Source organism: Prionailurus bengalensis, chromosome C1 (genome assembly GCF_016509475.1).
Source record: "Prionailurus bengalensis isolate Pbe53 chromosome C1, Fcat_Pben_1.1_paternal_pri, whole genome shotgun sequence".
NCBI classification, from domain to species: Eukaryota; Metazoa; Chordata; class Mammalia; order Carnivora; family Felidae; genus Prionailurus; species Prionailurus bengalensis.
Window position 1 is genome coordinate 162193632 of NC_057345.1, and position 16060 is coordinate 162209691.

General features: G+C 42.8%; 1 protein-coding gene across 6 annotated transcripts in view; it reads left to right on the plus strand.

Annotated features, from left to right (window-relative positions):
* RAPGEF4 (Rap guanine nucleotide exchange factor 4) overlaps nt 1–16060 on the plus strand; it is a 290524-nt gene that overhangs the window by 154730 nt on the left and 119734 nt on the right. For 5 of the 6 annotated variants that reach the window (XM_043577056.1, XM_043577057.1, XM_043577061.1 and 2 more), the window contains 2 exons: nt 7848–7920; nt 12477–12496. In XM_043577056.1, coding sequence (XP_043432991.1) covers nt 7848–7920; nt 12477–12496 — 93 coding nt within the window. The remainder of the gene's footprint in view (nt 1–7847; nt 7921–12476; nt 12497–16060) is intronic. The other variant, XM_043577058.1, reaches the window with a different exon arrangement.

Here is a 16060-nt window from a genome sequence, read left to right on the forward strand (position 1 = left end):
TCTCTAGCTCTCTGAGATTTTAGAGCAATGTGCCATGGCCAGTTTCACATCACATATTGCACACAATACAGAAGTCATGAAAAATTCTTACCAAGAAACCAAAAACAGGGGGCCTAAACGTTAGATCCCTATTGTAAGCTCCTTTCCCAAATACTCCTAATGCTTTCAGAGAAAGTACAGGTAATTTGTTTGTCATTACATTTTACAAACTCGGCTTTACTGGGTTGGCAGAACCCAGTGCAGATGTAATGAGTGGGATGTTATGACAGGATATATAGCCTCAGACCCCCAGAGTGGCCCTCTTCTATTCTGCCCCAATCTTGGCCCCCTCCACACACACCCCTACCATGAGCTCGTATTAGTGCTTTCCTGTTCAGAACACATCCCCTCTCCCCCGGGTGTTCACAGCAATGCCTATCAGTCTTCCTTATGACTTCCTGTTTTTAATGCTTTTCTAGCACTGATATCCCAGCCTAAGGATGCTACTTGTGCTCTCCCTGCAACCTGATGATCTCCTAGGCAGAGGGACGGGGGGACAGAGGGACTGTTGCTGAGAAAGGATGTGCCCAGCACCTCGGCCTAGCTGCTTCTGGCCAGGCAGGAGTGTAGTGACAGTCCTGTACCCCCTGGCCCCCCCGTGGGGGCTCCTGCTAGCAGCCTGGGTAGGTCGCGGCAGCAGGCAGCAGCTTGCAGACCCTCAGACAAGGCCTCACAGTGTGTCAGGAAGACCTTCACCTCCAGGGTTGGGAATCATACTCCACTAGGACCCCATTTTCTCTTGTCACAGTGGGTCCAGCTAGGGTTCAAGCTGCCAGCCTTTCTTTATTCTCTGTTAGTCCTGCTTTGTAAACTGAGACATGGCTCTGTTATGCCTCCTCCCCCAGCAGATGCCACTCCACTTTTGTATTCTGGCTCCTGGACTACAGCTGGCTCATACAGAGCCTTTGTGCAAACTAGAAAAAAAAGTTGCCCTAGCTCTGGATGGGAGCAGCACCGGCCTGGGACTCAAGGCGTACAGAGCAGAGCTGGGTTTACTCCCTGACCCCCTTCCACCGGGTGGTTCTACCTGCTTTCCAGTCAGCTTTCTTCAGTGAGGGGGCCATGAGTTGGCTGAGAGACAAACCAGAGTTTAACCTGAGACTGTCATCTTTTGTGTCTTCTTCAAAATATTAGTGTAGCTTGGTGCGCCTGGGTGGCTCAGTTGGTTGAGCATCTGACTCTTGATTTCAGCTTAGGTCCTGATCCCAGTGTTGTGGGATCTAGCCCCACGTTGGGCTCCACACTGAGCATGGAGCCTGCTTGGGATTCTCTCTGTCTCCCTCTGCCCCTCTTCCCACCTTGTGCTTTCTCTCTCTTTCAAATAAAAAATTTTAAAAATACATATTCATGTAGCCTTTAGCACATCTCCACCTGGATTTAGAGACAGGCATCTGACCTCACAAGCCCCAGGATGCCATACCCCTCACACTGCCTTCCCTCTTCCCTCTGTTCTCAGCCACAGACACTGATGTGACTTCATAAACTGGCCAGTTGTAAGTTACAGATTAATTTTTTAAAAATATACTGAGAACAAACTGAGGGTTGATGGGGGTGGGGGAAAGGGGAAAATGGGTGATGGGCATTGAGGAGGGCACCTGTTGGGATGAGCACTGGGTGTTGTATGGAAACCAATTTGACAATAAATTATATTTATATAAAAAAAATAAAACACACAAAAATAAAAAATACTCTTTGACTATAAAATAGTTCTGATGGCTAAAAGGCTTTACTTATTTTTGTGAAATTATTTTTGGGCTTACTGTCTTGTGCCCTTTCTTTCTTCTTGGACACTTTTACCATGTGGGTATAAAAATAGGCAGTATACTATAAAATTATTTAAGAAAGTCTATTATTTAAATTCCTATTTCTCCACAGCCCTATTTAACAGACCAGTCAATAGATGTATTATAGGTCTTTACATTATGTACATCCACATCCTCAGTAATGTGAAATTGTCATGAAGAGAATGTTCTTTGCTAAAGCTGAACGGTGTCTGCTTGGGAAGCATATCAAATATAGTGTGATTATCTTGATTAATCCTTGGTTGCATTGTTGTCGTCGTCGTTGTTGTTGTTGTTGTTGTTGTTGCTGTTGTCAGCAGCAGCAAGTATTTATTAAGTGCCTAATATGCGCTGGGCACTTTTATAGATTTTATTTCATATCCTCCCAATGGTCCTGAAAGATGAGACTCTTCACCCAGGCAACTGAAGTAACCAACTTCCTCAAGTTCACACAGGTAACATGTGGTAGGATCAGAATTAAGACCTGGTTCTTGTACGATTCCGATGTCTGCGTGCTTTTCATAACATCAGAGGTTCTTGGTTTTTTCCACTGAAGTTCTCCAAATGCAGAGGAAATCAATACATACTGCCTGGGGTCTAGACCCTTTGTAGCTAGAAGTAGCCAGCAGCAAGCTCAAAATTTCTTTGAAGTCTCATGCTTTAATCTTTAAAATTTATGCAAATTTAGCTTTCTACTCCATAATATAAAAGTATAAAAGTAATCCTTTAAACTACTTGACATAGAATAAAATGTAAGCTCCAGGAAGAGCTTCTGTTAACCCCTCTCGCACTCCCTTTTGCCCTGCTGTGTTCCATTCCAGGGCTCTGTACACCTTTTAAGACGGTCCTCAATGCACTGTGGTGCATCTCTGTTAAATTCTCAGTACCAATTTTGTTGATAAACCTTTCAGGTACAGAGCAGCCTGTCACTCGGCCAATTCTCAACCATAGGAGTCTTTCTAACAGAGGGTAGAATCCTTAATACCTCGTAGACAAATCCTAAATTGGTCTTTGTTGATTCTTTATAGAGATCTTTGAGTGACATCTCTGGCTGGAAGTTCAGGGATTAGTCTTGTGATTTGTAAACTTTTATTTTTTAGAAGCGAAAGTCATCTTTCAGATGAAATTGCTTTTCGAACTCTAATTTATAAAACAGTTACAAGGGAAGACACTCTAGTTGCCATAGGGGCTGAGGTTTTGTTTGCATGGTACCCTTGCCTGAGGGTCCTCCAACCCACCAGAGTTCTCCCCAAGGAACCCTTGATCTAATTTAGAGCACCCACTTTATGGATGATATTGAAGTCAGAGAGCTCAGAAGACTTGTCAGATTGATCCAGATGACTAGTGACAAAGCCAGGAGCAGATCCTAAGAACGAGTCCTACCGAATTCTTCTAAGACCCTGGAAGACCCTTGTGGTTCTCTTGTCATGTGAATAACTGATTTCCTAACTGCCCTCAGAGTTCATGCAGGGCTAGGGAGTGGGAACTGTTGAACAATCCTCCAGCTAGGGCCCTTACACAGTGAGGATCTGTGTCTGTGGCAGTTAAAGGTATAGCTCTTTCCCAGGTGCATGTGGTGATTTTAAAATGATTGAGTGATGGTGGAAGCCTAAAAAAATAAAATAAAATAAAATAAAATAAAATAAAATAAAATAAAATAAAATGATTGAGTGAGGGCATTTCAATTATTGATGTGTTAGAATGTGTTGGGGTCCAGGGAAAGGTTTTGCAGGGAGAGGTCAGCCGGGGCCCCAGGAGGACATTGTCAAGGGACTGAACTGGGCCACTGCACACCCCCAGCAGCCAGGGTGTGGGAGGCATGTGGGAGTGATGTTGAGTAAACACCATAAACACCATGTTCCAGAGGTGCTGGGTCACCTCTGGAGAGCTGCTGACTCAGGTTAAAGCTGACCTTGTGCTGACTTTCATATGGGAGTCTTGGTGAATTCCCTTCAGTTTCAGTCTGTTACTCAGAAAGCGTGGCATGGCTTCAAACGTCTATGAAGAGACCAACCACCCCACAATCTAGGTTTACTAATCCATTCATCTCTCGTTTTTCAATTCATCACTTGAGCACCAATAAGTGCGATAAAAGGTAGCCCATTTCCGCATCCTGGGGAATCTTCCATTTCCCCACTCTGAAAGATTTTATAGTCAAAGCGAATCATTCCCAACTCCACATGTTTAAGAGAGAAGGGCTGTCTGCTCATTCCACTGCCGTCGTTATCCCTTTCTGTAGGCCACTGCAAGCCAGCGCCGCCAGTCTGGCCCCAGGCAGACAGCCACAGTGGGTGATGAACAGGGAAAACTAAGTCCCTCTCCCATGTGACCTTCAGCCACCTAGATCTCTTTCCCAGAGGCAGTCGTTCATACTACTTTCTTGTGTATGTGTCCAGAGATAGGCTATGTATTTACAAATCCTTATAAATATTCACATATGCACATGTATTATCCTCACAAAATGATAGCGTACAGTGCTGTGGAGATCATTTTTTTTTAATGTTTATTTTTTGAGAGGGAGAGAGACAGAGCATGAGCAAGGGAAGGACAGCAAGAGAGGGAGACACAGAATCCAAAGCAGGATCCAGGCTCTGAGCTGTTGGCACAGAGCCCGACGCGGGGCACAAACTCACGAACTGTGAAATCATGACCTGAGCTGAAGTCAGACGCTTAACCGACTGAGCCCCCCGTGCACCCCTGGAGACTATTCTATATCAGCAGGTAGTGCTGCTTCATTCATGGCTGCATAATATTCCAACATCATCTATTCATCAGGAAATAACCCATCTTTACTTATCAGGAAGTAGCCCAGGTGCCATCTACTTGTGGACATCTGAGTTATTTTCTGTTTGAGGCTGTTATTTTGTCTGCTATTACCAACAGATATGCCTGTCTGCCTATGTATTCAGGTATTTCAGGAGGTCCTATTTCTGCCCTCTAAGGGAGGGTCTTTCCTCAAAGGAGATACAGATTTTTAAATGTGATGGATGCTTCCAAACTGCCTTCCTCTGAGGTTGCATCATTTTACATTCCCGTAAGCAATGTCTGAGATCACCAATTGTACGTTAGTAAATTTTTTGAAGCTTTGCCAAGTCTGACAAGTAAAAAAGGACATGGCACTCTATAGTTTTAATGTGTCTTTCTGTCGTGAATGAGGTTCAGCATCTTTTCAGATGACAGGTTCTTTTGTAGACTGTTTTTTAAGTGGTGCTTGGAAGATGACATGCTGCCCGAAGACCAAGCTGTATGCAGATTATATGTAAATCATTTAGGAGTCCCAATTTTCTGACACAGGTTTTATTTCCGTGAGCTGTTTTTATCCTGATTGGTATAGAGTGCTCTGCACTGTGCTACACAAGAAATCAATTTCCCTGATTATGCAGATGTTTTCTAAAAAGTGTCCCATCAATTTTGAAAGGCTGGTTTCTTATGTGTAGGTATTAATATCTCAACCCTGTTTTTGCAATCTCCACTATGCCAAAAGTTGTTCTACTAAGACCGATGTTGTCTTATTAAAGTACTTTATGGGGCGCCTGGGTGGTGCAGTCGGTTAAGCGTCCGACTTCAGCCAGGTCACAATCTCGCAGTCCGTGAGTTCGAGCCCCGCGTCGGGCTCTGGGCTGATGGCTCGGAGCCTGGAGCCTGTTTCCGATTCTGTGTCTCCCTCTCTCTCTGCCCCTCCCCCGTTCATGGTCTGTCTCTCTCTGTCCCAAAAATAAATAAACGTTGAAAAAAAAATTAAAAAAAAAAGTACTTTATAAATTCAATTCAGCAATGACATTTATGAAACATAAATTTGAACATCAAATGGATATTATGGAAATGTTACATTTCTTAGTTGTGATAGTGACATTGTAGTTTTGTTTGATGTATCTGAAATATTTATGGATCAAATGATATGATATCTGGGATTTGCTTCAAAATAATTCTGGAAAGGGTGGGTGGATAGGAGTGTAGAGGAAACAACATTGGTCATGAGTTAATAATTATTGAGGCTAGATGTTAGGTATGTGTTATTCTGTTTTTATATATGTTTGAAATTCTCCATAAAATTTCTAAAATTTGACAGATAAGTGTTTAGTTCATATTAGGCGTAAGCCATGGTGCTCTGTGTTACAGGAGATAGACACTTCATAAGTGCAAAGGGCCCATCTGCTTATTTTCTGCAGGAAGTCCAGTGCCTGGGACATTGTCTGCATATAGTAGGTGTTTAATGCATGCATGTCCTGAAAACTAGCCCACCTTCTGCTCTCCAGAGGGTTGCTCTATTTTCTGTTACCAGGAGCAACAGCCATAGTGATGTGCTCCATGAACGAACAAGCAACAGACCAAGTGCTATGAAAGAAGGCAAAGGCCTGTTCACTTAGGGGTCAGGGGGTGCTTCCGTGGAGCTCATGGGAACTGGCATAGAGGTGCCTGAGACAAAGAACATCCGCTGCATCCGAAACAACATTTATAAGCAAAGCAGATTGCTCCTTTAACTTAACATGGATTATTTCTTTTAAGAGCCTGGTAAGGAGTTGCTAACAATAAGAAGAACTCAAAAGGCTGGGGGGGGGGGGTCACAAAACCTTCTTAGAACATATACCAGTCCCCATCTGCTCTCTGTGAGCCTGTTTTGTTCAGAGTCCAGCATAATATCATGCCTAGAAATGTGTTTAATCAGTGCTCTCTCAGGAGGAAGAAGAGTGGATGGTGTCATAAGAAAGAAGAGAATCAGAACTGAGAAGCTATCAAAGGAAATGTCAGGAATTCAGGGTGATAGATTAGTCCTGTGGGTATGTTTGAGTGATTAGTTAACTCAGAGGCAGGGAAAATCGTGATTTTTAATGTTTGCATGCAGGTGTTAGTATAGTTGCTTCAGAGTGAGAAGAAAAAAGGATTAAAAAAAAGAAAAAAAGCTAGTCACATCTTGACTAGAAGAAGGCTCTTTTGAGAAATCATCAATGTTACATTACAAACACCATTCACATCTACCAAATGGGCCAGATGGTTGCTCAAACACTGCATGTCGCCAGCTGCCCATTGCTACAGATGAAGCCTTTTCTGCTGACGTCTGTGTAACCCACAAACACATTATAGAGTGTTGATTCTTTTGATGCCATTTAACACTTATGTGTCATCATAATTATAAACCATAAATATACATGACACCATGCAATAAATAAAATTGCCTGGCTTTCATTCTGAGAGGGGAGGAGGCTGTATTTATTACCTGAGAAGACAGGATGTCTAATGTCTATTTTCCATTCTTTGTAAATGTCATCCCTTTCTCAGTGGATGGTCTAAAAGGCTTTCTGCTCACCAAGCCTTATTCCTTCAAAACAGCATAGACTCTGGGGGCTCATCGATGTCACTGAGCCCCAGGTTTTAAGGCATGCCTGGCCCAAAAGCCAGGGGATTCAATTCAGAGGAATCCAAATAGTCCTAAATGAAGTCAAACCATTCTATTTGACAACATACCGAAAGTTCTGTAGGGGTCATGTAACGGGCAGGTGTACAGAGTAAAAGAAGCAGGTAAATGGAAGCGAATCAGCTTCTTTCAAAACTGACGTTTTCCAGAGATGCATTTCTTTTTACTTTGAAAGAAAGCTGATTCAGTACCATTCACCTATTAAGAAGGCAGCACAATTATTTGTATCTGCATCTATAAAAACCAAGTGTCTGTGCCTTCCACAAAAACCCAAGCATGTGTTTGCTGGAGTGAGAAGCAGGGCAAGAGGTAGAGGGAGGGTAGAAGCCCATGCAGTTGGGTTAGTCAGTAACGAGTACTTAAATGAACTGGCTGGGATGGTACCCCTGCCTGGGCGGGGGCAGGGGGCACTTTCTGTCTCATCCAGGAAGACCTCTTATAACACAGCATCTTTATTTTAGACCATGGATCCCAGACAGCACGTTTCATGACTCTATAAATACTCGAGTCAGATGCTTCCTGACACCCAACATTTCTGCTTTTTATTGTGTAAATAAATGAATGCCCCACGTGAGTCAATATCTGTGCATTGAGTTGACAATTTTGTCTTTCAGAAATATCGACAGTACATGGCAGGACTGCTGGCTCCTCCTTATGGTGTTATGGAAACGGGCTCTAACAATGACAGTAAGTGAAAAATGTGAACATTTTGCCTCTAAAAGTCCGTTGTGCGTTATGCGTTTTTATGTGACAAAAAATATGTCCTACACCAGCATGACAGAGTAAGTCATCAGACTCTTGTGTGGCTAAACAGACTTGCCAGCCTACACTTGAGTCATTTTTAAAAACTGTTAATATAGTATTATTTTGTGGTCTGACCTGCTAGAAGGAGGTGTGCTTTGGTACCAGATGGAACTTCATACTTCAAACGCTTTCCCAAAATCTCTTCATTTTCTGGTGAATTCTAGTGTTTCTGTGCTCTTTGTAAAACGGGATTTATGAATTGTGTTTGTCTCAGCCACATCTAGACACCTGAGAGCCCCACCTCTTTTTGTTTTGATGCTCTTGGTCAAGGAGAGAAACAGCGTGAGTCATTATTTATTCTTTGTAAATCACGGCCTCTTTAAATTCCAGGCCTTTGATGCGACCAGTCTCTGGCTGATCACAAAAAACAGGAAGTTTTTCTCTGTGGTACTTTCTTCTCATGAGTGTCCACTAGACTCAAAGAAGTCCTGAGTCTGTCTGTTCCCGCGTGTCGGGAGCACGTCTTGAGCGCTTGTTACTGGCCCTGGGAGTTGCTCGTTGCCGAGTCCCCTTATTCGAACAGCCCTTGAACCTGTACGGGTGGCAAGGTGGCCAGGGCTGAGGTTTTTGGAGCTGTGGTACTTCAACAGCTAGACGGCGAGATGAACCAGGCAGAGCCTCCACGCCGCGGTCTTCTTTGTTGTTGTTGTTGTTGTTGTTGTTGTTGTTGTTGTTGAAGTAGGCTTCACACACCCAGTGCAGAGCCCAACGTGGGGCTTGAACTTAAGACCCTGAAATCAAGACCTGAGCTGGGATCAAAAGCCGGACACTTAACCGACTGAGCGGCCCAGGCGCCCCCCACACCAGGGTCTTCTGAGCAACAGTCACCCTTCAAATCCTCTCTGTAGCTCCTCCAGTCTCCACTGACTGCCAGCCTTGTCACTCTCAGGTGATCCCCCTCCCCGCTTGACCAAGATCGTAAGGGAACTTCCTCACACTCCTCGCCCTCCATGTCATAGTTCCTGTGTAGCCTCTGCCCTGTCTTTGTTTCTCTTTTGTCCTTGGGGTGGGGAGCGAGCAGGAAGACAAGGTCTCTCTTTCCTTTCCTTTCCTCCCCTGTGCTTGATTTTTCTTTCCTGGCTGAGGTAAGGATGACTGGCTCATGAGGAGTCCTCCAGTTGAAATCCTAGCTGTGCTGTCTCCTATCTGTGTGACCTCAGGCAAGGCACTTAACCTCTCTGTGCCTCAGTTTCCTCACAAGATTGCTGGGAGGATTAAAGGAAGCAAAACACATCAGGTGTTTAGCGGGTGCCAGGCATAGAGTAAGCACCCAAGTGATGTGAGCTATTGTTTCCTCACCCCCAGTCACTCTTCAGCCCCTAGATTCTGGCTTCTGCCCCACACCTCTGGACTCAAACCATCTAAAATCTCCAGCGACCAGCCAACACTAGACTCCATCATTAACATTCCCCATCGCTCTGACTTTGAGTAAGACTTTCCCTGTTCAGATTCCATTCTCCCTCGGTCCCCAGGCTCCACCACATCATCCTGGTTTTCTGGTATCTTGCTGGCCACTTGGCATCTTGTCTCTTTCACAGGTACTTCTTCCTCTCAGCTAGAAGTTTGGGTCCCACCCAAGAGTCCACCCTTGACTGTTTTTCTCTTTTGTTCTCTATACTTTCCCCATGACCATCCTTTCTTACAGTGGATACAGACTTCCCGAGCCAATACCTCTGCTTGATTGTTTCTGTGGTGGCCTAGCTTTCCAAACGACTGCTGGTTCCCTTTCCACCTGGATGTTCTGCTGGCCTCTTAATGTCACAGTGTCAGTAACAAAACACATCCTGATTCCCACAAAACCCATCCCTTGTCCTGAAAGCCACATTTCCATTCCCATCTTCACTGTTCTCCTCCCATTCCAGGCTCTGAACCTCAACCATTTTGGGGTCCTCCCTTCTGTCACCTGTATGCACTGAGGTTAATCACCCATCCTGTCCTTTGCTCCTTCCTTTGCAGGGTTTATGTTTTTTCCTTTCTGTTCCCTCTGCAGCCACCTGGCCAAGGGCCTCATCATTTTTGATCTGAGGGCAAGAATGACTCAACTGACTCTGAAGCTTCAGTATCTCGCCCTTGGTCTACCCTACACCTGACTTATACCTGACTTCCACAGAACTTTTTAAATTTACTTTTTCGTGTGAAAAATTTCAAACATTTGGAATGATGTAGTTAATATCCGTATCTTCATCACTTTAATATTTTAATACTTAAATATGGGTTTATTAATTGCTATATACACTTTAATATTTTAATATTAATATTTGTCTTATTTCCTTCTAATCACATACACACATTTCACCCCAAATTCTTTGGCAGGTATTTTTGAAAATAAAGACTTTTCCATGCACAACTACAACACCATTATCACACTTAATAACTGGTATGACTTTCCTTAATAACATCATTGCTGAGTTCATATTCAGATTTTTCCCACTGAATGTCTTTATAGTTCTTTGTTCAAATTGGACTTCAAGGACCACGCTCTTGTATCTGATTTTTATGTTGTAAGTGTCTTTTCAGTTTGAGCAGACCCTTCCCTCCTTTTTCCTCTGTTCAAAACACTTTTTTAATGTTTGAGAGAGAAAGAGCATAAGTTGGGGAGGAGCAGAGAGGGAGAGAGGGAGACACAGAATCCAAAGCAGGCTCCAGGCTCTGAGCTGTTAGCTCAGAGCCCGACGTGGGCCTCAAACCCACAAACCGTGAGATCATGACCCGAGCTGAAGTCGGATGCTTAACCGACTGAACCACCCAGGAGCCCCTTGAAACATTTTAATGATTGCCCACCGCTTGCCGCAGAAGGTCAAATTCCAAGATTCCTCATGTCTTAGCCCGACTTTCAAGTTCCTGCATGGCCCCAAATCATTTTTTCAGGATTATTTCTCTACAGATACCCTAATTTCTAGTCACTCAGATAGGGTGATTTGTGCAACTGTGTATCTTATTGAAACTCCTAGAAAGGAAGTTTCTGTTATACCCCTGTATCTCCTCATACAATCAACTCCAGTCTTTTCAAAGGGTTGTTGAACACATGGATGGAATAATGAATGGATGGCTGGGATTCAAAGTTTCAAAGTGCTGACATTAGGCCACCCTTACTCCTTCTGACAGACTTGGGAACTGATGGCAAACATGCCCCTTAATACTCTCTCTGTCCCCCTGCTCCTGCCTGGGCTTTGATGTCCTGGTACTATCTCAGTTTGGGGGCTCAAAGTTTAGTTAGGGAGCGTTTCCAGAATGTCTCTTCCACCCTTACCCATTCTGTGTACTTTACTGCTGCCTATTAAATTTTTTTAATTTTTAGAGAGAGAGAGAGTACACGTGTGAGCAGGGGAGAGGGACAGAGGGGGGAGAGAGAGGGAGAGAGAGAAAGAGGGAGAGAGGGAGAGAGAGAATCCTAAGCAAGCTCCATGGTCTCTGCGAAGCCCAATATGGGGCTCGATCCCATGACTCTGGGATCATGACCTGAGCTGAAAGCAAGAGTCAGGTGCTCAACTGACTGAGCCACCCAGGCGCTCCTGCTGCTGCCTATTAAAGTGGGCACTCAGTTCTTTTAAAGCCAATTGTGTAAACCCTGTGCACTCCTTTATTAAACATAGAATGTGCTGTTTACTCAGAATTTGGATGTACTGTATTTTTACATCGCAGACCACCTCAGACTGGCCCAGGGGCAAGCCACACATACAAACCACCTGTGGTTCCATCTCCCAATATAAAGCCACTTGGAAGCATTAAGCTCTGCTGGGGCTGTGGACCTTCCGGTCTGGCTACCCTTATCATATGAGCCAGTGTTAACAGCCCCAAAGGAAGTGCAAAGGACCAGGGCCTGCCTGTGGCTCATGAAATGCTTGTAAATGAATGAACAAATGTGTAAATGGATGGATGATTAACTTTTTCACTGAGAAAACTGGGTTACCCCTGGAAACAGACACTGCCATGCTCAGACCTGACTTGGAGGCAGCAGGAATTTGCTTTGCCCCAAATGGAAGTTGTGTTCTGTGGTTTTTATGTAGGACTTGAAGCTAGGTTGAAATCCTTGGAGCATTGTGAGATAGTTTGAAAAGTAAAAATACAGTATGTGCAACCTTGAGAGTTGACATGTCTGTCCCAGATTCCGAGTGTTCTGGTACCTAACACAGAGGAATTAGTTGTTTGTATAGTATAAATGAATCAGAGATGGATTTTTACCTGTGATTTTTATGAGATTTTGTTGTTTGGCACAAAGCCCCGCTCCTGATTCATTGATTTATGTATGTTACAGATTTTGGTGGGTGCTGCTATTTTTCTAAGCAGCACGATGTAAGTTTTGACGGAAACACAAATTGGAACCACCAAAATTTTACTTGGTTTGATTCAGCAAAGAATTTCAGTTCCATTTTACAGATTCGTCTTACAATTCATGCTCTCTCTCTTTCTCTCTCTCTCTTTCTCTCTCTTTCTTCTAGGGATTCCTGACAAGGAGAACGTGAGTAGCACCCTCTCTGCCTAGCTTCTAAACACTATCATAAGGTAAAAAAATAATTATAGTAACCCTAACAACAAAGAGAACTCTTCCATCCACATTCAACAGAGCAATAAATATTTTTCTAATCTTACTCTGGCATCTTGGGTGAGTCACTTTGAAATATGAGGGAGGAGAAGGTCGATTGCTCTGACATGGTCATCACATGTCCTTGATATTAACTAGTCTGAAGAAAGGTTATTCTAGGGGCAAACAGTACAATTGCTGAGTGTTTTTCCTTTTCCCATGATGTATCCATGGCAGTAGACCAAATCATTACTTGAACAACATACAGAAAATTAGTTGTTTTTCCTTAGTAGTAATACAAAATATGAAATTCAGTGTCAGTTGATTTTTTTTTTTCAACGTTTATTTATTTTTGGGACAGAGAGAGACAGAGCATGAACGGGGGAGGGGCAGAAAGAGAGGGAGTCACAGAATCGGAAACAGGCTCCAGGCTCTGAGCCATCAGCCCAGAGCCCGACGCGGGGCTCGAACTCACGGACCGCGAGATCGTGACCTGGCTGAAGTCGGACGCTTAACCGACTGCGCCACCCAGGCGCCCCAGTTGATTTTTTTAATCGTATTCAAGTACACGAATTCCAATCCTTCTCTTTGGAAGCTGCAAATAAGTAAATGCTCTAATTGTTTAGGATAGACAGGTAAGAGAACAAGTTTAGGACAATCTCTTCAAGAACCAGTACCAGGTGCACATTTCAAGGATGGTAGTGGTGCAATGGCTTTGGCTTTGCATGTAAATAATAATAATATTAATTATATATTAACTAGAATCTAAATTTATTCAGCAACATGGAAGGGTTAATGATGGAAGTGTGTAGTGATTAACTTGAAGCCATGCTTGGTGGCTCTCTTAGATGTATCATTGTGTTCCTTGATTGCTCTACCCAAGTGGCAACATTACGGAATCATTACAGAACCTTTTCTTTTCCTTTCCCTGCTTTTGATCCTGTGTCTGTGGACAAAGATATCATCTTAATTCAATTCAAATTATTTGTATCCCTTTTCTGAGATCTTACTCTAGCTTTCCTTAGGTCTTCTTTTCATAATGTTAGTTTCAAGGGCTGGTTGGGAATTCTGGCCCACTGTTGTACCACCACAGATTTGGGTTCCAGACCCAGCAATGTCACTTAAAATGTCACACCAAAATTTCACTTGGTGTGGTTCAGCAGAGAATTTCAATTCCTAACTGTGGGCCTTACACAAGCTACTTGACTTCTCTAAACATCTTTGCTTCATCTTTATTTATTTTTTAAAGTTTATTATTTATCTTAAGACAGAGAGAGAGTGGGAGAGGGGCAGAAAGAGAGGGAGAGAGAACATCCCAAGGAGGCTCCATGCTGTCAGTGCAGAGCCCAACGCAGGGCTCAAACCCACACAAACCATGAGATCACAACCTAAGCCAAAATCAAGAGTTGGGCACTTACCTGACTGAGCCGACCTGGCACCCCTCTTCACCTCATCCTTAAATGTGGATGTTAGTTGTGACCACCTTAAAGGCCATTATGAATATTGAATGGGATAATCTGTGGAGAGCATAGAGACGAGTCCAATAGAGCTCAGTAAATGTTAAGACTATTACTGTAATTATTATTTTCTCGAGACTTGTATCATTTTCTCAAGATCTTTCTCCACTGAAAAATATCCTATTCTATATGAAGTAACTGTTCTTTTGCCTTTTATGGTTCTCCTTAAAATTCCTTCTGCAATGAGTCTTTCTGTTGATCTTTTGCTATTAAAATATATACATATATTCAAAAATATATATATAACATATATATTATATATAACATATGTATCTTTGTAGGTTGAGCAAAGCTCTAGATAATCAGGTTCATGGAAAGCCAAAGCACGAGCCTTTAGAGTCTAAACTAACAAACTCATCCTGCCACAATTTTGGATACGGATGTCCCAAAGCACTCCAAAACAAGTAATACACAGATCACTAGCCAAGTAAAGAAGATGAAAGAGTCTGGTGCTTCCTCATCAAGGAACCATCAGTGATGTGGAGGCCAGAGACAGAATGGCCAAGCCATAGGAGGTCTAAGATGTTCTAAGCTTCAAAAGGAAGCTCTGTCTCTCTTAGGCCCCTCGTGACCTTTAGGTTGGACCTCCCTGCAGTGGGACAACAGGCACAATGTTCTAAGCAGAGGCGTACCAGCTGTCATCATGTAGCTCACTTCGTGACAAAATAGGAATTTGAAGTTTATAGGAAGTCGGATACATTGAATTGTTACCAGTATATTGCCCTTGAAGATTTAGGGGGTAGGCTGTCTCCCCAATATCAGTTGTAGTGGATGTTTATTTGTATTTACGTGGGTAATTCATTCTATGTCAAATTCTCTAACAAACAGAAAAGCACCCTTTTTCTCCATCAGCAAATTGAGTGGATGTAATGTCACCATATGCTTTTAAGAAAGCTCTTCAATGCCATCAGTCAAAGTAAGGCAAATGAGATGAAAGACATTCATGAATAGAGTCAAAGCTCTAGAAAGATAAAAAGAAGCTTAAGAGCCTTAAAGTGGTGTTAATTGAAATTTTTCCTTTATAAGAGACAAGTTGTGTTATGATGATTTCTTTTATCCTTTACCTCTGTTAACTACACGTGGGGTGATCTTATATTCCCTTTATGTTTCTAAATAGCAATAACATGCCTGTGGACCGAAATAAAAGCACTTAGACTATTATTGTTTCGGTGTCCAGCAGCTTCTTTGTGGAGAGAATATAGTCTCCTTTTCAGTTCCTACTCTTGATTTCATTAATCATCATGTTTAACTTTAACCAAATACTTAGGCGTCAGTAAGTGGTGTTTTAGCTGCCTCTCAGCTCTATTTTATTTCCAGACACAGTCTCACCTTGCATAAAAAGAACTTTCTTTTCATCAATTGCACTTTCATAGAAACAAATGGGCTGGCAGTTAACTTGCTGGATTATTTTGTTTACTGCTTACTGTAATTGATAGGGACATCATTTAACTTTAGATGACACAGGGTACTGGAACCTATAAAATAATTAATAAAATATTAGAAAAATGAGGGGCACCTGGGTGGCTCAGTTGATTAAGTGTCTGACTTCAGCTCAGGTCATGATCTCGTGGTTCATGAGTTCAGGCCCTGTGTCCTGCTCTGTGTTGACAGCTCAGAGCCTGGAGCCTGCTTTAGATTCTGTGTCTCCCTCTTTCTCTCTGCCCCCTCCTGCTCATGCTCTGTCTCTCTCTCAAAAATAAATAAACATTTAAAAAAGATTAAAAAGAAAAAGAAAAATGACCCTTTGGCCAATAAAGTAGACTATTTTGATAGGGTTATGATTGTTTGAGGCTGTTGGTTTTATAAATAAATTCTCTTTGATCTGTTTAAGTTGTAATTTTTCCGTCTTCTGTATGTGCCCTGTTGAATGACCATGTTTAATACAGAAGCTAAAACTCACAACTACAAGAAAGCTTTATAGTTGAAAGTTACAGTTGCCCTTTGGAGGAATGTACTTGTCTAAAATTTTCTGCTACTTATGTAG